We start from the raw sequence: 23,017 nt of genomic DNA on the forward strand, positions 1-23,017 counted from the left end.
TTGATCATGTCATTCCCCTGATTAAAATCTTCTCTCCCCTGGCAACCCAGGGAGAGGGAGCACCTTACCAAGAACGGAGAATGTGCACATGAAGGGGCACTGAAAACCTCCAACTTGGCAAGCTGTTCCCAGAGCCACTGGCTCCACTGTGGTCATGAGGCTGGGGGCGGGGGGAGGAAGCAAGGAGGCCATGCACACAGCAGCCTTTTAAGTACCCATGACTAAGGGTGGGGGCAGACTAGGCATGGGGGAGGTGTCCGGTGTCTGTGGCTAATGGAAGCACCAGCAGCACTGCTATCCCACAGGAGGACCCATTCAGAAGGGAATCCCTGAAGGCAGTTAAGAAGCAGGAAAAATGCTTGCTCCAAGTACCAAGAAACCCAGGGTCTGATCGTCAAGGCCCTCCTTCCTGGCAGTACCTACCTACCTGACACCTCTCTCTTCTCAGAACCTCCAGGAATTGGTTGTAGAACCTCATGACTGCATGGTTCTGAAATCGACTGTGGTCATGGAGGGGCAGGGGGTGTGTTAAGCCAGGTCACAGAGATCACAGCTGCTGGACCAGAGGTACACAAATCATGCCCCAGCTGTCAAGGGAAGGGCAGAAGCTGGCCTGGGTGCTAAATTCTGGGACCCTTTCTGTCTTCTGTGGCTGCAAATCGGGTAGGTGACAGGCCCAGCTTCTGCAAAACCAGCCTATGACCCAGACACATATGCAGGAAATAAAATGAGGGCACATCTTGCCACTTGGAAAGCCATCTTCTGCCTACGGTAGCCCTTTACCTAAACTCCCCACCCTTCACAGTCAGGGCTGGACCAAGTCATTCCACCATGGGCAGAAGAAGGGATAGACAGGCCTGGGGCAGGGGGAGGGTGGAGCAAGGAGAGGTGACTCCCTGGGAAAAGACACGCCCACCCACCCTGCAAATCTAAGTTCCCTTACCAGTCCTGCTCGAGGTCCAGCCCAGCCCAGCCCAGGACACCTGAGGACAGGGTCATTTGCTGCTCACTGTTCCTGTGTCCCTGGGGTGTTTCCAAAGGGACTGTGTAAATGTGGGGAGGTTGGTCTCAAAAGGTCCTTCATCACCCTATAGGTCCCAGAGCCAGCCAGGGTCATAGCCATTGCAGAAGCCAGTGGTCCAGGCCCAGCATGGCACAAACTCACCCCCACCCTGGCCACCACTCCACATGCTGGACAGCTGGCCCCTCCCCAGAGCCTGCTCCAAGGTAAGCAACACCAGGCCCTCCATGCAGACCCCTGGATTCCCGGGCCCATGAGGCATGGGGCAGGGTGGTCCTGGCCAGTTAGCAGACACTGAGGCTAGGTGGGAACAGGTAGAAGGGAGCAAACCAACAGGCTTGGTGGGGGGAGGAGAGGAGAAGGGAGGATCCCAGACCAAAGGCAGGTCTGGGCAGGATCCCTATCTGGTACACCCTCCCTCCTGGCCTGGCTGTAGAGAAACTGCTGAGATGTCACTGCAGGTGCTGAGAACAGCTCAGTCAGACCACTCTGCCCGTCTCTCCATCCAGCTGTCCTGGCTGAACAGTTCCAAGTAGGCATCCTGTGGGGTCCCAATGACAACGGGCCCACACATACACCTCTGACTTCCCTTCAGTGCCAGACTGATCCCACACTTCAGCTCAGACTGCTTGCTGTTCACCTCTGTGCTGTCCATATGGCTTATAAGGCACACACCACCTGCAGTCCACCCCTCACATACTGGCCACTGAGCATGCACATTGCCATACACCCCCTAATCCCACACTGCCCACTGCACATACAGACATATTGCCTGATGCACACACACACAGCCTGCTGTAGACACCACACACACAGGCACACACGCAGCCTGCTGCACACCACACTGCACACACGTACACTGCCTGATACAAACACACACTGCCTGCTGTACACACAGCCCATAAGGTACACACCACCTGCTACACACACCACACCCACACTGGCTGATGCACACACCACCTGCTGTATACCCCACACTCTGCCTGATGCACACACAGCCTGCTGTGCATACATAGCCCATAAGGCACACACCACCTGCTGTATACCCCACCCCTCCCCCACTGCCTGATGCTCGCACATGCACACATACAGTCTGCTACACATCCCCTTCTGTACACACAGCCTGTAAGGCAGCACCCCTGCCGTACATACTGTACCACACACTGCCTTACACACAGCGTGCACGGCACCCACACAGAGTGTACATTATCTGCTGTACCCATGACCATAAGACAAATGCTGCCTGCCTGCCCTTGGAGCCCTTGGAGCCAGGCCCCTCAGGACAAGTCAGAAACAGCTCATCTCTGTTCCACAGCCTCTCTCCTTCTCCTCCCTTCCAGAACCCACCCAAAGTCACCAGGGCCCCACCCACACCTCTGGCTGTCCAGCCTCCTCCTCGCTTTCCTGACCAGGCTGGCCTGGAACCCGCTGCCCCAGGAGAATCCACAGTCTTGGGCCTGAGCTCCAGGACCCTCACTGCCCCTGTCTCCTGGAGGGAAAGGCTGAGAATCAAAGCCTGTCTCCCCTCCCCCAAGGCTCCCCCTCCCCCATGAGGGAAAATGTCAGATTCTCTGTCTCAGTGGCGGCGGGCGGGTTGGAGGGGGAGTGATTCAGCCGCCTCAAGAGTGTGGAGCCAGAAGAGCTTTTCCTGCCATTACCCTGGGAGGGAGAGGCTGGCGCGCTAATGGCTTCAATTACCACTCAGACAGGGATGCTGGGCGGCGGGGCCTGGCTCGTCACAGCCAGGACAGGCTCACCCCAGCCAGCTTGTGTAGGGCACCCCCACCTTGGGCCCAACCGCTCAGGGGCAGTGTGGCCTCAGCCACACTAGGAACAGTAGTCTTGCTCCTGCTCCGGAAGCAGGGTGCAAAGGACATGAGGCAGAAGTGGCTTCAGGCTGCTCCCAGAGGCTGTGGTGGGGGTGCCCCAGGAGCAGGGAGCAGAGTGGGAAGGAGGCTGGGCCTGGTGTGGAATCAGGCAGCGGCAGAGGGCACAGAACAGGCAGACTTGCAGGCCTGGGCTCCTTTGTGAGGGTGCACAGATCCCTCACTTGAGCCAGGTCACCCCAAGCAGCCCTCAGCCACTCACTGAAGAGCCCAGCTCAGGAAAGCACGAGTGTGTGCGCATGTGTGACATGGGTCCCCAGGTGAGCATGTGTATGTGTGTGTGTGCATGCGTGACATGGGTCCCCGGGTAAGCACATGTATATGTGTGTGTGCATGCATGACATGGGTCCCCAGGTAGGCATGTGTGTGTGCGTGTGCATATGTGACATGGGTCCCCGGGTAAGCACGTATATGTGCGTGTGTGCATGTGTGACACAGGCAAGGGGTCCAACTTTTATTCCCCAGCACCCAACCAACTTCATCCTCTCCCTACCCCTCCTCGGACCCTGTGGTGGCCTCTCAAGAATGGCTCTGGCTCCCTGCTGCCCACCCTGCCCCAGAGCTCCAGTCAAGCCATCCTTTTGCCCAGTTCCTGCACACATCCCAGCTCTCCTGGCCCTCCTAGGAGGGGCAGGGAGGGGTAGGGGTGGTCACCGTTTGACTGCTTGCCTCTGGTCCCACCCAGGAACTCCTTTCTGTCAAGCCCAATGCTGGTCAAGGTTGCACAAACCAAGGATAAGTCAGCATTTTGTCTTCCTGGTGCGCTGTTTCAGGAGTGGGAGGGGCCCACAGCTCCACACCCTCCAAGGGAACACGGACAGGCCAGGGACCTGCCCCACACTCTCCCCAGCCTCATCAGATACCCCCACACACACCCCAGAAGCACAAATATATACTGCTGACCCCTGACACGGAAACCCTTATCCAGGATGGCCCCTCCGAATGCAAGTCTGAGTGAGTCCTCCTCACCTATGCCCTGAAAGACTACTTCAGTCCTTTAAAACTGTGGTCCCCACCCCCCAGGCCATGGCCTGGTACCAGTCTGGCTGTTAGGAAACGGGCCTGAGCTCTGCACCACACACACCCACTCAAAACACCCACCCCCCTTATCCCCGGTCCGTGGAAAAATTGTCTTCCACAAAAACTGGTCCCTGATGCCAAAAAGATTGAGGACTGCTGCTTTAAAAGATAAAGCTGACCAGGGCAGTGGTAGAGGCAGGAGAATTTCCGAGACAGAGGACCTTGGGGCCTAGGGGGATTTGGGGGAACTTCTTTTCCAACATTAACAGAGGCCCTATTTCCCAATCTCAGAGCCTGAGAAGATGCCCTCTGGGACATGTGGCTCTTCAGCCACCTCCCAAATGCCAGGGCCGGGCAGATGGCTCCCTGCTGGGGCAGATGCCAACAGGAGGGAGGGCAGTGCTGAAATACTTGCCCCCAGGCCACAAGTGGGGAAACTGAGGTCAGGAGTGGCAGGGAGGAGCCTGAGGACACTCAGCCATCAGTGCTCCTGGCCCAGGGCCTGTGCTCTGGGCCCTGTCCCACAGGCAAGTCCCCCTGTGGGAGTGGATGGTGAGGGCTGCACACCCGGATGGTGTCAGGCAGTGTGGAAGCAGGCCACCTTCAGCTCATTTGTCTAAGTGTCAGGATGTGCAGCCTCTAGCTCAACAGCAGCTACCATTCACACTGGAATCCTGGGAGGTGCTTAACCACACTATATTTAATGCTCTAAACCAGCCTGGGCAGTAGGTATTACATCCCTATTTACAGATGGAGCAAATGAGGCTCAGAGGCATAGTTACTGGCCCAAGGACACACGGTGAGTGAATGGTCCAGAGTATTTGCTCTTTTTTTTTTTTTTTTTGAGACAGAGTCTCACTCTGTTGCCCAGGCTAGAATGAGTGCTGTGGTGTCAGCCTTGCTCACAGCAACCTCAAACTCCTGGGCTCAAGTGATCCTCCTGCCTCAGCCTCCCGAGTAGGTGGGACTACAGGCATGAGCCACCATGCCCGGCTAATTTTTTCTATATATATTTTTAGCTGTCCAAATCATTTCTTTCTATTTTTAGTAGAGACGGGGTCTCGCTCTTGCTCAGGCTGGTCTCGAACTCCTGAGCTCAAACGATCCGCCCGCCTCGGCCTCCCATAGTGCTGGGATTACAGGCGTGAGCCACTGCGCCCGGCCTAAAGTCCTTGCTCTTAACCACTGTCCTCCATGGCCCCTCTAAACTTGTAGAACCCACAAACTCACATGAGACACACAGATGCAAAAGAGTTACTGAATGTGTGACTCTGTGTGAACACATAAAGCCACAGCATAAAAATGGCCAATGTGAAAACATGTTCAACTGTTCTTGTAATCAAAGAAATGCAAATTAAATTGAGATGCCATTTTTTGTCTATTAACTTGGCAAAGATAGTTTTTAATGATAATTCCCATTGCTGGTGAAGATGTGCAGAGAAGAGGCCCTCTTGTGCCCTGTTTGGCAGGAGTATAAACTGACACAATTTTCTGGAAATATTGAAAAGCTTAAAAATGTATGTGCCCTTTGACCCAGCAATTCCACTTCCAAGAATCTAGATTAAGGAAATAATCAGGAAGGTGAACACATCTATCTGAAAGGATACGTATGGCACCTTGTTTATAAAAGCAAAAAACTCGGAACAACGTGTGTGTCCAACAATAAGGGAATGGCTGAGTAAATTAGCCATAGTGACAACTTACAGCCATTAAGAATAATGATGCAGAATATTTAATGGCATGGCAAGAAAGATGTTCGCAATGTGCTTTTTTAAAAAAAGTAGTCTACAAATCATTGGGTAGTATGTGATCCCGTTTCTGTTATACACACATATATAACACATATGCATGCACAGAAAATGGGCCACAAGGAAATAACCAATATTAATAGTAAAGGTAAGAAGATGAGCCATTTTAATTTTTTTCTTTGTGCTATTCTATACTTTTCAGCTTTCCAACAGTGAACAGGTATTAGTATTGCATTTTAAAAAAGAAAGCAACAATCAATGCTCTATTTTGAATACAGACACATTCAGACTGATGACTCCATAGTGGCTGGGGTCTGATCATGTCACTACCTACCCTGTTTGTGGCTTCCTATGCCCCCAGGAAAGTGCTCATTTCTCAGCCTGATCCCTTGTGATCTGCCCTCCAGCCTCTCCAGACTCATGCTGAATTGCTAGTCATGCCTTCTTCCTCTGCCCTCCAGCTCCTGCCCCCACCAAAAATCCAAACTGAACTACTCAGCGTTCTCCAAAAGCTCCATTCTCTCTTGCCTTGGGGCTGGGCACGTGCCTAGCCGCCAACTGCTGCCCCCATCCCCCAGGGACTCCCACTTGTTCTCAAGGCCTGGCTCACACACAGCCGCGCCCCCCCCACCCCCGCTGCCCCTACAAGACCTATTCGAGATGAGCATCTTGAGGGTGGCACCCAGGTCACATGATCCTCTGGACTTCATGCAGTCCAGGTAGTATTTGTGAATCAACAGAGATGCCATCAAGTGAGAAAAAACACTAAAATACACATACAGAGCCCCAGCCCCCAGCCTGGGCCCTTGATCACAAGGGCAACAAGGAACACACCTGACGCCTACAGCCAGGCTCCAGAGGAAAATTAGATCGATTGCCACAACCATGTAACCTATAGGATACACAGCTGCAGCTCCGTACCTCAAGTCAGACCCCAGACCCCACCCAAGCAATGACCCAGGCTCAGCAGGAGAATACAAAGCCTCCGTGCATACAGCTGGCCTCAGCATAAGCCGAACAATCTAGGCCAAAATCAAGGACATGCCTGTCCACCACTGCCTTTTACTGACCCCAAGATGGCCAATCTTCCTTTCTGCCAAAAGCACACAAGCCCAGGGCAAGGCCAGGGCTAGCTGACTCTCCCCACAGTTCAGTCTACCAGCCCACCATGCCATGGTGTCTCCCTGGCACGTACCTTCAAGCACTGAGAGCTTGGCACTAGTGTTGATCTCTCCCAGGCTGTTGGTGGCTGTGCACTCATAGATGGCTTCATCTCGCTGTACCCGCAATGGCTGGATCCGAAGCACTGAGCCTGCCCCGTCATCAAACTCAATTACCTGTCAGAGGACAGACATGTGGTCACAGCCTGCTCAGGACACAGGGGCCTGCTCAGGGTCAGCTGTCCTCCCACATCCAAAACGCCCACAGCGAGGGAGACTAAGAGGAGAGGCTGGAGAACGAGACCCCAGAGTAGGCAGATCCTGAGCCCTGCCTACCCCTGCCCACCCGAGGACTCACCTCAAAGCGCTGGGAGCTGACTTTCTTCCCCTTCTTCATCCATGTGATGCGCGGCTTGGGTTCCCCTGTGGCTTGGCACACGAAGGAGGCTACCCCTCCTGACAGCCCAGTTTGGTCCTCAGGGACCTTAATGAAGACAGGTTTGCCTGGAAGAGATGGAGACACCAAGTCATCATGGCATGGTCACTACAGACACAGCTAGCACTACAGGTGGCAGTCATGGGGTCTGTAGAAAGACCTACAGAGAAAATAATGACACCTAATGATTATATAGTGCTTAACATGTGCCAGGTGCTGTTCAAGAGCTTAATACTTATTAACTCTTTTAAGCATATGAGGTGGGTGCTATAGCTACATCTGTTTATAGAGGTGCACAGAGGTTAAGGGGTTTGTCCAACATGACACATCTGGTAAGTGGCAGGGCTGAGACCCAGCCCAGGCATTCTGAGTCTGTAGTTCAGACTTTAACTGTTACACTTTTGTCTCCCACCCCCAATCAATTCCAAGCTCTGGGACCAGGGCATGCTGGAGAGCTGCCAAGAAGAGCCCCAGCATCTGAGACTTGTCCTCCCCCACAACACTCCACCTCGGTGATGGCACCTCCAGCCAGGAACCATGACTCCTCCTCTCCCCTGCCCCCACATACCAGCAGTCCCAAAGGCCTACATTCTAGCTCCTAAGTATCTCTGGATGTCTTCCCAGGTGAATGCTTTCCTGTAAATCTGCCCCTCCCCCCCTGCCCCCACTAACTTGGTTATTGCCTGCTGACAGTCTCCCCAAGAGTCCACAGGGAGGCAGGGGGAAGGAAAGGAAGGAGGGTGCTCAGACATTGTACGTCACCTTGGTCACATGCCAGGTCCAAGCCACCGCACCTATCCCTATGAATCCCACCACCCAGGGTCACAAGACCAGAGAAACCCCTGGCTCATTTAGATGTAGCAACACTTCGTTAATCCTGACAGCAGATCCATTTCCTATTACTCAACTCAATGAACAACTCCAGGAAGGGCTAATACCGTGAGAAATGACCTTTCAGATCACCTGTGCAGTGCCCATGAACCCAGGCCCAGCCTGGTCCCTGGCGCAGAAACAGGTGCAAGGACGAGTCCTTCCCTAAGCACCCACTTGGCACCAGGCACTTTATCTCATTTAGTGTCCTTCATTGTTATTATCCTCAGTCTACAGGCTCAGAAAGGTCAAGTCACTTGCCCAAGGTCACACAGCCAGTGAGTGACACATCTGGGACTTGAACTCAGGCCTGTTTGACTCCAAAACACCTGGAACAAAACAGTTCACATGCGATTGTTGGGGACTTATCAAGAGCAGGGTGAGTGGAGTGGTGGGAGCCAAAGGCAGACCAAAGAGAGGGTGGAGAGGAGAGTACAGGTGACCATGGAAGGAAGACTGGCTGTGACTGGAAGAACACATGGCACCTAGAGAGTGTGAAGGCTGGAGGAGGTTTGTGAATTTTTGTTTCCTTTTTTCTTAAAGATAGACATGAAAGACAATGTTTAAATACTGATGGGGAAGAGCCAGCAAAGAGGGAGAGGTACCGATGCAGTGGAGAGAAAAGGGATGGCAGATAGGGCAGAGTCCCTGAGGAGGAGAAGGTCCAGGGGACCAGGGTGGCAAGTGACAGCTGCAGGTACTGAGAGCAGGGAGGGAATGTACGGAGCAGCCCGAGGCCCAGTGGGCTCTAGAGGTTTTGTGTAATTATTAAGCAAGTCACTCACCATCTCTAAGCCTGCTTTATCATCTGCAAAATATTGCTAGTGACACAAGGGCCTGTGCAGACAGAATGTGGTGTCACTAAACTGCTCCCCACAGGTGGGCCCCCCGTGAGAGCAGCCATCCCTCTCATTATCAGCCTCACAATAATCCCACGAGGTTGGCAGTATCATCATCTCCATTTTAGAGACTGGGAAATCGAGGCTCAGAGAGTGGGATGACTGACAAGTCAGACTGATGTGGGGTGGAGCCAGGATTTGACCCAGCCTTCTAAATCCTAAGCTCACCATGGGGTACCTACAGCCTCCCTAGGGTGGGGACTTGGGACCCGCAAACTGCACTCTTGGAGTTGGCTCAGGGAAGCCAGGGGGCGGGGCGGAGGGGCAGCCTTGGTAGGGAAACACATACAAGCCCAGTGGGGGCCAGAATGACCTGGGGACAAAAGACAGGTTCCAGAACCCTCCAGTTTGCCTTGCCCTTCCCCCAACTGCCCTCTGAAGGAGGCTCAGACTCCTTCAGTCTGCAATTGTCTGCAGAGCCTGCCTCTGTTAGCTGCTCCTTTCAGACAGGCCCTCTCAGATGGGACTCCCCAACCCGGGCTCCACAGGGAGTGTCTCCTGTCTCCCACCCTCCCACACTGTGCACCCCTCCCCATATCCGAGGCCCGCCAGACAGCAGCTCCCAGCTCGCCATCTGAACTGCAACACCCCAGTCCAGACGCCATCTTCCCATGACTGGACACCCACTGGCCTAACAAGCTGGGGTCTCTGCCTCCAGTCTACTCTCTAGTGAGCATCCAGAGCAAACTGACCACCTCCCCCTGATCAAAACCCTCCAAAGGCCTCTTATCACTCTCAAAACAAGATGTAAACTCCTATCATGGTGGACAAAGCTCTGCCAGGTCTGACCCAGCCACTCTCCCAGAGCCCTGGCTTGAGGTCCCTTGAAGAAGCAATGTTTCCTGTGGCCTCAGGGCCTTTGCACAAGCTGTTCCTTCTGCCCAGAACCTCCACCATTACCTCTTTACTCACGAACTCCCACTCACCTTCTGACCTCAATTTAAACATAATCTCCTCAGAAAGGCTTCCCTGATCCCCCTGCACACCCCCATTAGCTCAGCTCCTGGTGTTCTGCTTCCTGGTAACTCCTCCCACCTCCTAGAGCCCTGCTCACAGTGCTAGGTAAGAGTGGGAGGTTGTAACTTGTGCTCATGGTTTATTATGTACACATGTGAAGTTATTATTTTTGTGCATTTTTGGTCAATGTTTGATTAATAGCTGCTGCCCTGCCTAGAATATAACCCTGGGCAGAGCAGAAGCCACGGCTGTCTTGTTTCCGCCCTATCCCAGTGTCTGACCCAGGTCCTGGCACACAGCGGTGCGGAATGAAAGGCCTGAACTGAGGAAGGAAGGCCTGAGAAGAAGACTGCCACCCCCCACACACCAAGGGAGAGAAACCCTTTTAGAAAGAAAGTCCCCCTCCAGCTCCTGCCTCAACGTGTCTGCAGCAGAAACTGGAGGCTGGAACCTGCTAGACCGGAATGGCAGCAAGTGCGCCTGGGGTTGGGGCCTCGGCACCAAACAAAGAAGCCAGGAGCTGGCCAGGACAGCTAGGTAGGGTCACATGCTGGGCTAGAAGGGAATGGCCTGGGTGTTGCAGGGAGGCTTGACTGTGCCCAAGGCCTGGGGCTGTGGAGGAGGCAGAACTACTCCCCTCCCTTAGAGGCTGGAGAGGAACCAGCACGCTGCCTGGCCCACCCACCTGCCAGACTCAGGGAGGCTGGCCCAGTGCAGGCCGGGGCCCCTCCCCTCAATCAGGCCTAGCCCTCAGCTTCTCAGATCCACCCCCACCCCACCCAGGACACACAGCACCAGATGATCTTTGGGGAGCACAAATCTGACCACATCTCTCCTTAGTTCAAACCATCCTGACATGTCCTGCTAACCTCTCCAAGCTCACCTTTCTTCATTCTTTCAGCAAGTATTTTTTGAGCACCTACTATGGGCCCAGCACTGTGCTGAGGACACAGCTGGGACCCTCATGGACTTTCTACCCACCACCCAGGCCTGCCTTGACAGGCCAGACTCATGGGCACCTCCTTGCCTTTGGGCATGCCCTGCCCCTCATGTGTCCCACACCCATGCTGCTGTGGGAGCCTGCTGTGTGTCCCACAGTCCTTGGGCTTCCCAACCCACAGTGACCAGTCCCCAGGCACGTGGGCAAAACCAGGCTACTTTCATTACTCTGCCCAGTGCCTGACCCACAGCCAGTGTTCAATGAAGGTCTGAACAGAATTTTTGAGACTGTGTCAACAGGGTGCCATCTGAGCACACCAAGAGGGGCTTTCTGACATAGTTACCTGCTGCTGCCAAGCCTGACACCCCACCAGATTGTGTCCCTCCCCCCAAGCACACAGTGGTCATGGCCATGCAGCCCTTTGAGCAGCAGCTCCCGGTGACATGCCCTTGGACACTCCGGCTGCTGACAAGCAAGGTGGGAAGAAGTGCCCTAAGAAAGGAAGGAAGTGGAACTGGCTGGAGGAGGGGGATGTACACCTCCCGGGAGGTTGCAGGGATCCAGCCCCAGGGACAGTCAAACTGGGCCACCTCCAAACCTCCTCCATGGGGAGACTGGCTGCTATTTCGTTTCTTCCCCGTGGAGTGAATATACACATGTACACAAAGAGAACACGGAAGCAGAGAGCAGACACACAGCAGCGAGGGTGGAGAGGGAGCTCTCAGAGAGGCAGATTTCCCAGGCCCTAAACAGCCTAATGAGCTGGGGACTCATTAATGAGCTCCTATGACTGCTCCTGGCACCCCCCTGGAGGGGAGCCCGCTCAGAGACAACCCTGGTTCCCAGGAACATACCGAGAGCCCCAAGTCATTAGGTTCCAGGTGCCTGTCCATGTGACCCCAGTTAACATTTCTATTGTACAATAGGAAAATAGGCCCAGAGAGAGAAAGCAACCTGAACCTGCCAGAAGTTCCACAGGAAGCAGAGTCTAGAAGGGCCACCCATAGGAAGGAGGCGGAGGGCACACAGAACCTGTATGCAGCACCCTGCCGTGGTCCAGCTCCACAGGCTCTGGGAGAGGGGAAACGGCATACAGACACACCCTCAGCTCCCCAGGCCCCTGCCCACCTGTATCTATGGCTCCCACTCACCACCTACCCCTCAAGCCATCAGGTATCCTTCTATGGGCTCCTAAAATTCCAGGTACCTGGGCCATAACCAGAGCCCCACACCCACCTGGTCCTGGGTCCCTGCCTCTGTCGCATGCTGTCTGGGGTTCTCATTCTCTCTCCCAAGAGCTCTGTGGAGAAGCCCTGGCAGGGTCCTGCCTCTCCCCCCTACTCTTACCTCATTAGTCAATACCTCCGAGGAACAAATGACCACTCATCCTTCAGGGCTTCCCTCTTCCAGGAAGCCTCCCAACTCCCCTCCCAAGATGCTTCAGTCACGGTCTCTGTGCCAGCGCCACCCCCAACCAGCACCTCTTATAACTGTCTGCTCACAAGCCTGTGCCCCCACACTGCAGTTCTGGCCAAAGGCAGGCCTGCGTGGATGCTTCCTACCCTAGCAATGACACACACATGAGATCAGGAGAAACCTCTGCTCTGGCTCTGGACACCTCTGGCCCCACAGCCTCCCCTCCTGAGAAGCCACAAAGCCCCTGGCTGGGGGAGCTGAGCCCAGTGGGATCCAGCCCACATGCGTGCCCAGGTCTCCACTGGGAACGGACGCTGGGGCCTCTGGGCTAACTCCTGGCAGCTGCTTCTCCACCCTGCTTCCCTCCACTCCCCGCAGGGGCCGGGGCCCCCATTCATTTGTCTCGTTAAGAGGCCTATAGAAATACATTTGTCCCCGCCGCGCTTCACTGCTCTGGTCTTCAATTCTCTGGGGTGCCTGCCCTACCTTCGCAGCAGCCCTGTCCATGTCTGGCCGCTTGCCCCGGGCTAGAAGTCTCCAAGCTCAGCCCAACAAGGTGGGGGTACAGATCCAAAAGTGTGTGCAGTTTAAGACAGACCCTGACTCCTGGGCCTCCAGGTCAGGCTCCTGCCCAAGCCAACTGAACCCCTACCTGGCTATGGCAGGGTCTTAGCTTCTTCAGCTGAAAGGTTCCTACCTTCAAGACCCTGGTCTTTGGGCTCTGGTCCCTAAGGAACCAGTGTGGAGGTTCCTGGACTCTGCTCTAAAGACTGTCCCACCTTGCCCCTGCCAATTCCCACTAGGGGGTCCAGGCTGCCTTACTCACTCACGCACCACACTCCAGGGCCTGCACTGGACCATGACCTGAACCTCTAGGACTCACAGTCTGATGGGACAGACAGATCTGAAGCAGACAGCCACCACTGTGCACACGAGATTAGCATAACCCCAACCCTAGCCCTGTGATCCAGGCTCCTGGAGGAAGTGATGGCTCCAGGTGAGCAGGAGCTGGTCAAGAGAAGGGCATGAGGACGTCTATTCCAAGCAGAGCAAACAGAAGAAACAGAGGCCTGGACACAGAGCGTGTGAGCAACTGAGAGGTCAGCACGGTGGGGCTGTCTGTGGGGGGCAGTGAGGGAAGAGGTTGGCAGAGTCTTGATAATGCAGGGCCTGGGGAGGGGCTAAGACCCCCAGACTTGACCCTGAAGGCAGCAGGGGAGGGGAGTGAAAGATTTTAAACTGAGTAGTGACATGATGTTTTCATTTTGCAACACGACTCTTACTTTGGAATGGAGAACAGATTAGGAAGAATGGATTATGAGGAAAAGACTGGAGGCAGGGAAACCATCAGGAGACCGCTGCACGCAAAAGCCCGAGCAAGAGCTGAGGGTGGCATGGATGAGGGCGGCGGAGAGAGAAGTGGATGCATTCCAAAGATACTCGGAAGGTAGAAACAACAGAACTTGGTGATGGATTAGATGTGGGATAAGAGAGGGAGGAGGCTGGGAGGAGGCCCAGGTTTCTGACTTGGGTGACCAGGTGGGTGGTAAATGCCTTTCACTGGGGAGAGAACACCAAAGACAGCAGGTTGGGGGGATGGAGTGAGGGGCACAAGCTGGGGCATGTTGGGGCTGAGGCAGGAGGGGGAAGGCAGCTCTTCTTCCACGATGTATTATCTCCTGAAACCCAGCTGGGCCATCCTTCTTCAGCCCTTGAGCTCCTCTCTGAAGGCCTGGAGGGTATCCAGGCTCGGGTACAGGAGCAAGGACAGTGCTTTCATGTCCAAGAGCTGCTGACCATACCTGGATAAGCATTCACCTTCCCGACAACACGGGGGTCACACACGATGGGCCTGCTACTCCAACCTGCCCCTGCAGGCTCAGGCTCCCCCCTTGAGGCCCAGCCAGTCCTGGAGATCCACCCTCCCACCCCCACAATTGCCTCCCTGACTTCTTCCTGTCTGGACCACCTGCCCTGCCCGTCTGCCCAGCCCTCTCCTGGGCACCTCGCTCCCATTCCCCCTCAGCCCCACCCCCTGCGAATGCCTGCTCCTTCCGCTTTCTCTTCTAGCTCCACCCAGGGCCCAGCCTCCAAGGACAAAGGGCGGGACCACTCCAGTCCCACCCCGCTCCAGGACTGGTTCCTGAATAATTAATGAGCCATTAGGAGAAAGAGCCCTGTTGGGGCAAGGGGGAGATCTGTGCCCAGAGACGTGGAGGGGAGAAGGGGGGGCCCTATGGCCTGCTGACCCCCAGGCTCATGGGTTGGCCCTGGACCACCCCTGGGCTCCAGACAGGCTGGGAACGGCCCCTTCCCCCAGGGACCTTGGCTCAGACCTCGCCCCTCCCCCTCAGCCTGCAGATTGGCTAAGTCTGCCCTGTGCCCCGCCTCCCACCAGTAACCAAGCAGTGGTAACCATGGTGACGGGGCGGACTGCGGCCAGTCTTGTAGTGCCAGGCAGGGGGAAGGGCAGCAGGAAAGGGACCAAAGTTCAGAGTTGGATCTGGGTAGGGGACAATTCCACTGCCTTCTAACACACACGGAGGGGTGTTGGAGCTTAGCTTCCTGCTAGCCAAGCATAATCTTCCCCCAATTTCCAGGGCTCAGGGGCTGGGAGGAGGGGACGCTTCTTTGCCTAGAAAGTCCCTGGTGAGAGGGGAAGCGGGGCTCAGCGTCCCCACACAGAGATACTGCGGGTCCAGCCCAGGGGAAGCACTATGGATGGCTCTTCATTCTGAGCCCTCCCTGCACGTGTGGATGCAACTGGCATCCTATTCACACATCCACACGTATTCTCTACTCCCATGCTGACCCCTACCATGACTCACTCTGAGCCTTGGGCACAGATCTGCAACAGTGGACACAGCACAAACCTGGGCACCTCACACAGTTACCACATGAATCCAACACATCGCTCACCCTAGCCCCATAAAACATGGTCACGCTCAGACATGCCCCACCCTGTGCTGCCTAGGGGTGCTCCTGAGAAGCAGGGGGACCAGGTACTCCTCAGAGGCTGGCTCTCCAGGTGAGGGGTCTCTCTAAGACAGAAGGTCAAGGGGCTTCTGGACATCCTATCCCTCCTAGTAGCTGATCTGTCCCCATCCTAGAATCCTGCTAGGAAGAATGGCACCTTTCAACCTGGGAGATCTGCACCTTGAGGGTCAGACTTACTGTCACCATGGGCGCCTGCCACCAAACCAAGCATCACGAGCGCAGGCACAAGGGGCACCATCATCCTCCCTGGAGCTGGCTCAGGGGCCATCCAGGGCTCTAGCTCCACGGCCAGCCACAGCCCGGGACAATCAACCTGGAATGGAGAGAAGGGCAGAGCCAGTTAGCTGGTATCTACCAGTGTCCCTATTATCCACCCATGCTGCCTCCGGGCCCCCACTCATCCTCACTGACCACCCAGGACCTCATTGAACAGACCCCCCCACTTGGACTGTGCAGTGACCACCCAGGCTCCTCACTGATTCCCCAGTGCCCACAGGATAACCCAACAGTCACACTGGAGGATGAAGCATGCAGGAGGCCTTCAGACCATTCTCTAAACTTGAGTAGGGAGAACAAGGCACTGCTGAGACCAGAGGATGTACAGGGGTGTTCCATCCCAGACTCTGAGCTGCCAACTCATCCCCATGGAGACAAGATTAGAGAGACACACAGGTGGGGACAGAGACTGAACAGAGACAAGACAGAGACAGGGAGCAGTGAAGAGCCAGGCAGACCCATACAGGCTAGGGACTCCAGAGTCCCTGGGGGCACTCTGTTACCCCTCCTCTCCCCAGCAGGGAGGCAGGAGGCCGGAGGCCAGACTCCACATACACACTGAGTACAGGCCCCAGGACGCAGCCTTGTTAGCTGCAGACAGGTTCCAAGTATCAGAGGCTTGCAGCCAAAGCCACAACCCGTTGGGGCTCGCCAGGACATGCTCTTGACAAGCTACAGCTGCCCCGCCTGGCCACCCTCGTCCTACCCAACTTCCATGGCACCCTCCCACTTCAAAGAGAAACCACAAGGAGGCCTTCACAGCCAGGAATTGGGGTGCTGGACCCTAAGATTCGATCCCCACACCTCCTCTGCCTTGGCCCCAGAAGCCCAGAGCAGATCGGGGTGGGGAGGGTGCAGGTGAGACAGGAAGGCTGAATGCCTCTAGGGCTTTACTCATAAGGCTCCTGGCCTGGAGTGCCCGCCCCACTCTGCGGGCACCCATGTGAAGCCTCCAGCATGGCCACATCGTACATGCTGCTATCACTCTCCAGCCCCACGGTGAGCTCACGAGGATCTCTCCCCAGTACCCTTACCTGGGGGTTGAGGGGATGTGCAGCAGAGCCCACCAGCTCTGCTCACACCTAACTCTAGGCAGAGGGCTCAAACAGGTCTAGTCCCTCACTAACACTCTGAAAATACCAAGGGCACAATGGGGGAATGTATGATGGTGAACACACTTTGGGGCCCCACAATGACACCTATGGACTCTGATGGGGCAGGCATGATCAAACCCAGGTCTCTCTTGACCCACAATGGGAAGAGAATTTGCATGGTGACAGGGCAGGTGAACAGGAGGGGACAGGGCTCAAAGGTGGCTCTGGTCCTTCCTGAAATTTGAACCTCATCTCAACCGGGACAGTCAAAGGTCATGAGGGCAGAGGGCAGTAGGTGAGCAAAGGTGTTACAGCACATGAGACTGTAAAGTGGGGAAGGGGCTGAACACAAAGGGAAAGGAGTGGGAGATGTCCCCTGTCCCGGGACCACGCCAAAAATCTGACACAGGAACTGAGCAGCAAAAGCAAGAAAGCTGAAGGGGCACAGTGGGCATCCAGCCCCGTTTACACCAAGCTGGGGGAGGCTCAGTGAGCACAGAGCTCAGGTGGCTGACACCACGACACCCTGCATGGCTGTGGTGGGATGGAGGTCACACATCACCAAGGCCTTGTCTGGGTTTGCTCTTCACGGCGCTACGGTGCCACAGTGTAGCCAACAATAGCATTCTGCTTCCCAGCAGACGTTGGGTGGTAGACTGCCCAGGGAGGTTATCATGGTCCCCAGATAGGAGCATCCTGTAGCCCCTGGTACAGATGTCATGGGTTTATAACTCCATGGTGTGTTGCACCAAGGCACAGGGGAAGACTGGGCTAGTACAGGCACCATGGAGCATAACAATACAACAGTCACAGAGGTTAACTCCCAAGCACAAGCATTCCAGGCATGTAACCCCTTCAGTGCAGATGTCACAGGGACATAAGCCCCCAGCACAAGCATCACATGGGGCATAACCCCCTGCTGTGAAAATAAAGAGATGAAGCTAAACAGAACAGACGTTATGGAGGTACAAATGCAAAGCACAGTCATCATGGACTATAACTCCCCAGTACAATTATCACAGAGGCTTAATCCCCTGTAGCTGCCTTGGTACAGTAATCACAGCAGTGTAACTCCCAGGTGCAGACATCATGGAGGTGTAGCCGTCTGGTCCAGACATCACATGGGTGTACACATAGGGTGCAAACGTCATGAGGGTGTAGCCACCTGATAAGTACCTTATAGGGCTATAACTGCATTGCAGACATTGTCGGGGGGTCAGTCCCTCGTACCGACATTAAAGGGGTATGGATCCCCAGTATAGCCATCATGGAGTGTAACTCCCCAAACAGACATCCATGTCGTGCAATCTTGGATGAGATTCTGGCTATGGGTGCTAGAGAACACGGGCCTCTAGTAACCCCACTCCTAACCTGGGGACTCCAGGGACCCCCTGTGTATCTGGGTTGGGGTACTCAGGACACTTTGTTCAGATCTACAAAGTAGGACAGACAAAAGCAGAGACGTTGAAAACAAAGACAACCCCTCCCTAGAGAGCTTCTCCCAATGGTCTATGGACATGGGGACACAGATACTGGGAGAGATGAGGAAACACAAGGGACACACACAAACATGACACATTCTCAGGGAAGTACTCTGGCAACCACACAGCCATCCAAGCCAGGGCCTCTCCCTCACCAGCTCCTGGCATGAGCGAGCTATCTCCAGCTTTGGGTACAGAGCCTGCCCCTGGTGTCAGGCGGTTCAGGCCACTCCCAGCTCGAGGGCCTCCCTTGTCAGAGCATAGCAACCCTGGGTCCCCTGGCCTGGCCTTGGGTCTAGACCTTGGCCCTGCACTCACCCCCAGTCTCAGGGTCACCTGTAGGGAGAAGGTGGGAGAGAAACAGGAGGCAGGACTGCTGCTAGCCTTGCTGCGGTTGCAAGGTCGGGAGCCCTGTGACTCCAGTGCAACAGTGCTGAGAGCAGAGCATCCACCCCACCAGCACAGCTGGGTAAGCCTGGGCTTTCAACGCCTGCGATAAAAACAAGGCCGGAGCACTGGGGCACTCAAGCTCGCCTCTGAATTGCACCATGGACATCAGTTCTGCCAGGCTGACACACTTGGGCAGGAACACAATTACATACCATATGATATTATAGAATATAATTAGACACAATTTTTCCACATTCAGAATGGTTTTAATATATCCTTTTTCTTTGCTACGTCAGTGTAAAGCTGCCAACTGCCCTTTCTTGGGAAGAACTGTCCTTTATTCTCAAATTTTGTCCTTGGTGTTAAAATGTCCTTTCTTGTATCAAAAGATGGGGATAGCAGATAGCAATTGTTTTTTATAATGTCCTTGCTTGGCAAAATAAAAAACTGTCAACCCCATGTCTGGCCCCCAAGTACTTTTGGAAATTGTACTGGTTTGTGAAACCAAAGGGCCTGATGATCACGGCTTGGAGGGAAAAGGAAGAAGCAGGCACTACACCAAGCCACAGATTCGCATACAAACGTCATGGAAAATGCGTGTCACAGAGGCTGTATCACCTCCATGCAACCCACCCTAACCACTCCTGCCAGCCTCCGTGGCGGCCCAAGGGATCCTGTGACGCCAGAGAGCCTGGGGGGTGGGGGAGGGAGTTCCCCAGCTGGAGAACTGCTGGGATCATTCCTGAGTCCTCGTCATGAATATGCAAACACAGATTGATTTGTTTCCCTTGGGCACATGCTATTATTCACAAATATTAATTAGTCTCCAAATACCACCTGTTCCTATAGCCTCTCCCACTCGCTCCCTCCCAGGCCAGGACCCTGGGGCCAGAAACGGACACCAGCAGAAGAAGGGGTACCCGGGGCCCCACAGAGTGGATAGCCAAGAGGAGAGGCCAGCGCTTGGGCAGCAGGGAGTGCCTGCCACGCCGGGAGAGCTGAGAGCTGTTCATCTTCTAACCGGCAGGCAGCTAACCGAGCCCTTTTGTCATGTCCTGGACAGTTCACCGCGTGGCACTGCAGCAGCGGCCGCGGAGGCGGAAACAGGCCTTGTTACACTTGGGAAGGGAAAACCAACATGTTTCCAACTCTCACCAAACCAACCGCTGGATTATGACGGGAATAAATCAGTCTCAGCCACGACCCCTGCCCCAGGGAAGGAGGGGCTGGCAGGGTAGGGGAGGGCTATCCTCTCCTCTAGCTGTTAGCCAGAATCTGTGTGCACAGCCAGGAACAGCCCTTGCTCCCATGGCCGGTTTCAGGACTCCCACAGCCTAGACTGAGCCCCCCACCCTCCTGCAGCCCCTCAGCTTCTCCATCTCCCTGGGGAGGGGGGCAAGAGATTAGGAGGAGCGTCCCAGAGACTCTGGCAGTGGCAAAGGGTCAGCAGAGGCCTAGCTCTGAGGGCAGAAGATCAAAGGGGACCCAGCAGAGGCACCTTCCTGCAGCTATAATCCCTAAGCTTCCAGGCCCCTTCCTCCATGGGAGTAGGTCCCCTTGGATTAATGCTCACCAACTTTACTACCTCCAGGCCTCTGCACTTGCTGCTTTCTCTGTTGGAAAAAATGCCCTTCTCCTGCCCCCAGCTACTCACTTGCCCTTCGCAACTCAGCTCAAGTGGCCCATCACTGTACATCTTCCCCGACTGACCCTCCCCAGCTGTCCAGGTTTACATAGCACAGCGAAAGCAGCAAGAGGTGATGCAGACCAGTGGTTCTCAATTCAGGGTGATTTTAACCACCACGGGACATCAGGCAATGACTGGAGAGACATTTTTGATTGTCAAGCCTGGGGAAGGGGGGGGAGGTGCTACTGGCATCTAGGAGAAGAAACCAGGCATGCTGCTAGACACTTTATAATAACAGGCTAGCCCCTGCAACAAAGGATTATCTGGTCCAAAATGTCAATAGTGCTGAGGTGGAGAAACTCCAACATAGACAAGATCTTCTGCCAATTCAGTGTAGGGCCTGATTTGGCCACTGCCCCAGAACTAATCCCCTACGGACACCTGGGCCTTACACCCAGGGAAGCCCCAACCTGGCTTAACTCTTGTACCAGCTGGGTTTGGGGCCTCAAGATCTCAGAGCATCTACTCTCAGCCCCACCCTGCCTCCAGAAGTCAGGCCCTACAGCACACCCCATCTCCACCCCACCAGACTTGCCATCACAAAGTGGACGGAGGGCTTCACTTTCAGCTACTTCTGGTGAGGCTGGGCTCCCAAGTAGGTCATACCTGTCATCTTCAGATGGACAGGTGAAGGGACACACAGTATCCCTACACCCAGCTTCCCCATCTGACCTTTCTAACCTGTGACACAGCCCTTCTGGCTGCACCCTCTACATAACCCCAATGCCCATCTCACCAAATGCAGGGCCTGGCCCCCAGCAGAAAACCAAGATATGCACATTTCCTTCCCCTGCTTAGGCCAGACCCATCTCTTCCACAGCCTTTTCCATTCAGCCATCTGTCCAGAACTGTTCAGCGGCCAGGGTGATGAAGAGGACAGCCACAGGCTCCGCCTTCAAGAAGCTCACAAAGGGTGAACAGGCCCACCAAGTTCCCAGCTCAGGATGGCCCAGCCAGAACTCATCTGCCCTAATCCCACTCCTCCTCCAGGGTCCCTAGTCCCAGGGACAGCATCACTCCCACCACCCTGTCACCTAAGCCAGCAAACCCTCCTCACCCCACATACCCAACTCATCCGTAACTTTGAATGTGCCCTGCCTCCATCCCAACCACCACCACGTTGGCAAGACCTCATCACCTCCTGCCTCTTCAGGGGGCTTCCTGCCACCATCCAGTCACCCCCTTCCAGCTCATCCTCACACAGTGGTGCCTCTGAGCTCACAAAAACACAAATCTGCACACTGTGTGCAGCGTTCTCCCATAGCAGGCACTCAGACAGCATTCCATGAGGGAGGGAATGGATGGGCAATGGACAGATGAATGCGTGGACACTGCGTCTCTGCTTAAGAACCTTCAATGCCACTGTAACACCCTCAGGAAAGATCTAGAGACTTTAGTCTGACATCCGAGGCCCATCATGCTGACTCCAAACTGACTTTCCAATCTCTTCACCTGCAACTCCAGCTCACCTACTCTGTGCTTCTCACAGAAAGAAGTGGACCTCAGAGAGACAACAGAGAGACAAGGAGGGATGTGTGCAGATCCTGCAGGTACCCTACTCTTCCTAGCACAGCTGATGTGAACAGTCTTTTCTACAGAAAGGTGGTAGAGACCCAACAGATCCTGGTGTAAGACCCAGGCTGTCACCAGGAAGCTTTTTCACCTACAGCAGCTGACAAGCTGTGTATCATTCCCCACCCACCCCACCATACACTCCAACCAGAGCCCGAATGCCCCACATTCGATCCTGCATCATGTCCTGTCCCCTCCACCTCCCTACACAGTACTCAGACCCCTCCCCTGCACTCCCATCACCATCTTCCTGGTCCAGGCCTCCATCATCTCTTACACGCACACACTAGATCATGTCACACCCCTGCAGACAGCCCTTCCGTGGCTCCCCACTGGCCCTGTGTCAAAATCCAAGCTGCTCAGCCTGGCCCCCAGGGCCCCGTTGCACCCCTGCTCCTGGCCACACCTTGGGGCACACTCACCGGGTCTTTGCTTCCTCACACCAGTCACTCTTGGTGAACGATCAGCACCAAAGGCAGGGCACTGGGGCCTCCGCTCCTTCCTGGACAGAAAGGAAAGGATGAGAAAATATCAAGAGTTTCATTACAGTAGAATATGTAGTGCCACAAGAAGACATTCAAAATTTGCTATTCATCCAGGGAAAAAAGGCAGGTTATGGAACTGTTCGTGCAGGATGATCCTCAGTAAAAATGCCCATCTTTCCACTTCATTTCTGAGCTCATTCATTTGATACTCCCTGATCACCTACTATGTGCCAGGCATTCTACCAGGTACATGGCTGTGAGCAACACAGACCAAGTCCCTGACCTCAGCAGCAGAAGCTGTGTCCAAGCTCCTCAGCACCATCCTACAGCTGAGCAGAGCCAGCCCCTCCTGCCTCTGCAGCCCACCTGCCCGTGCTCTCCCCCCACCAGCCACAAGAACTTCCTCTTCTGATCCTCAAATGTGCCAAACTTCTTCCTGTCTCCCAGCCTTGCCCATGCTGTATGCCACCACCTGGAACAGGGTACCTATGTTCTTCTGGCCAATTAACTCTCGGAGCTCAGATCCAACGGCACTTTCTCAGAGAAGCCTTCCATGATGTCCTAGACTATACGCCTGGACCTCGCCTTGGAGTAGTGACCACAAATGTGATTATTTATTTATGTATTTATGCAATTACTGAGTCACTACCGTAAGCTCAGTAAGAGCATGGGCCGTGCCTGC

At 54.8% G+C, this 23,017-nt stretch overlaps 1 protein-coding gene across 3 annotated transcripts in view; it reads right to left on the reverse strand.

The window, feature by feature from the left end:
- Positions 1-23,017, reverse strand: part of PTPRF (protein tyrosine phosphatase receptor type F) — an 84,550-nt gene that overhangs the window by 55,238 nt on the left and 6,295 nt on the right. For 2 of the 3 annotated variants that reach the window (XM_045545645.1, XM_045545643.1), the window contains exons 2-5: positions 22,273-22,352; positions 15,528-15,663; positions 7,194-7,339; positions 6,871-7,012 (exon numbers count right to left, since the gene is read on the reverse strand). In XM_045545645.1, the coding sequence (XP_045401601.1) occupies positions 6,871-7,012; positions 7,194-7,339; positions 15,528-15,618 (379 nt within the window). In that variant the 5' untranslated portion in view covers positions 15,619-15,663; positions 22,273-22,352. Of the gene's footprint in view, positions 1-6,870; positions 7,013-7,193; positions 7,340-15,527; positions 15,664-22,272; positions 22,353-23,017 lie in introns of those variants that run through there. The other variant, XM_045545646.1, reaches the window with a different exon arrangement.

The sequence above is a fragment of the Lemur catta genome, chromosome 3 (genome assembly GCF_020740605.2).
Source record: "Lemur catta isolate mLemCat1 chromosome 3, mLemCat1.pri, whole genome shotgun sequence".
NCBI lineage: Eukaryota > Metazoa > Chordata > Mammalia > Primates > Lemuridae > Lemur > Lemur catta.